We start from the raw sequence: 1,770 nt of genomic DNA, 5'->3' as shown, positions 1-1,770 counted from the left end.
GGGTGGGGTGAGCCCCGCTTTACCTGGGCAGCTCCTCCAGGTCGAAGAAGCCATCACTGGTCATCCCCAAGCTGGCACCTGCAAAGCAGAGCCCCTTTCGCACCCCTCGCCAGCCTCACCTCTCCGCCTCCCAAGACCCGCTTTGCTTTGGCAGACCTCTCTCCAGGCAGCCCAGGGCGGCTCACCGGGAACTTTGCTGTCAGGAGGGACGGCCGGGCGCCCGCCCGTGGCTATCAGGATGTGAGGAGCCGTGTACTTCTTCCCATCCACTTCGATGGTAGGCTGGGGATCAGCGGTGAACCTGCCGTAGCCTCGAATGATGTCGATGCGAGCCTTAGGGGCGCAGCAGTTACGTGATTAACAGCAGGCGGAGCCGCGAGAGCCAGCCAACGGAGCCAGGGTTCGCGCGGTTAGAGAAGAGGACGCCCACTGAGGCTGGAGCAGCGGCCAAAAATCCAGCAGGCTGCACTTCCCTGCTCAGCTCAGGGGCCGAGCGCACGCTCACCTTCTTCACGTTGCCCTCGTAGATCTCGTTCAGGCGCCTCACATAAGCGTCGCGCTTCTCTTTGATCGTTCTGGAAGAGAGCGGGGGCTTATTGTCGTGGCGAGCGAACTAAACCCACAGAGCTCAGCGAAAAACAACACGACCCCGTCGGTACGTGGCACCCACGCCACGAGCACAACCGCCCCGAGTTCGGCATTGGTTTGCCACCCCCTTTTCTTCACAAACCCTCGGGTCTGTGGAATCAGGGGACCCCGTCACCTGGGCTGAGACCTCCTCCAGGCTCAGCTCTTCGCCCCGTGAGAGAAGCAAAGGGGTCAGAGGTGAATATTTGCACCGAACTCAAGGGGGAATTTCACCTCTTTGTACACACCTACCGCCATCCCTACATCTGCCCGCGCGTGCACCCGCGGCCTTGAGCCGGCAACTCCGTTAAGCCCGGGGTTAAGTTGCCGTGTCGATCCGCTGACCGTTAAGTTTTGCTAGGAATTTACGTCACCCAACCGTGCGACACATCTTTACGGTGTCAGCGGCTGCTGCTTCGAACTGCTGCTATCCCGAAGTCACAGGAAACGCAAATTCACCCCACCGCGCTCCTTACGCCCAGCTCCTGGGACACAAACCACTGATCAAGCCTGGGACTGGGAGCGGATTTCGTCACCCCTGGACTCCTCTCCAGGAAGTTCAGAGAGCAAGGGGGTCCGCTCTCAGCATAGGGACTCAACGGGAAGGACCTCCTTAACCTCTTTTCCTACCCATGTGTCACTCACACCAACCCAACGCAGATTGAATTTCCCAAATAAAATGAATTCATTTCATTAACATTTAAATCCAGGTATAAACCATTTTAACCCAGTGCTAACTTCATTTCTCCTTTGGATGCTTTTCCACATTGAGTAAGCAATTGAGCGGCCCTTGCCATCCAGCGCCATTAAGTCACGTTTTTCACAAATTCCTATTAAAACAGCCTCTTCCCCCAAATACCTGTGATGCTGGAGTTTTAAGCGGCCTAACCACTCTCCGTCGTGACAGTACAGTGGGAATCCCAGCCACGTAACCGGCTCCGCATCCACGCCGGGAAGCCTCAAAGCGGGCAGGGATCCCTCCGGAGGGGACAACAAGCCCCGGGGCCGCGGCGCTGACCCGCGGCCGCTCCCCGCAGGACACGCACTGGGAGATGCTGGTTTCCAACCGGCTCATCCCATATTTACCTCCAGTTGAACGTGACGCCGGGCGTTTCGAAGCCGTAGTCGGCGTGATCGTGGACG

At 58.1% G+C, this 1,770-nt stretch overlaps 1 protein-coding gene across 1 annotated transcript in view; it reads right to left on the bottom strand.

Annotated features, from left to right (window-relative positions):
* GSR (glutathione reductase) overlaps positions 1-1,766 on the bottom strand; it is a gene marked incomplete at its 5' end in the record, with an annotated part of 3,985 nt that extends 2,219 nt beyond the window's left edge. Inside the window, 4 exons of the mRNA XM_010157147.1 lie at positions 24-78; positions 186-333; positions 506-575; positions 1,714-1,766. Coding sequence (XP_010155449.1) covers positions 24-78; positions 186-333; positions 506-575; positions 1,714-1,766 — 326 coding nt within the window. The remainder of the gene's footprint in view (positions 1-23; positions 79-185; positions 334-505; positions 576-1,713) is intronic.
* Positions 1,767-1,770: the final 4 nt, after the last annotated feature.

This window comes from Eurypyga helias, unplaced genomic scaffold (assembly GCF_000690775.1).
Source record: "Eurypyga helias isolate BGI_N326 unplaced genomic scaffold, ASM69077v1 scaffold22548, whole genome shotgun sequence".
Classification (NCBI taxonomy): Eukaryota; Metazoa; Chordata; class Aves; order Eurypygiformes; family Eurypygidae; genus Eurypyga; species Eurypyga helias.
Note: the sequence above shows the minus strand (reverse complement) of the source record. Positions and strands in the feature narration are given on the sequence as shown.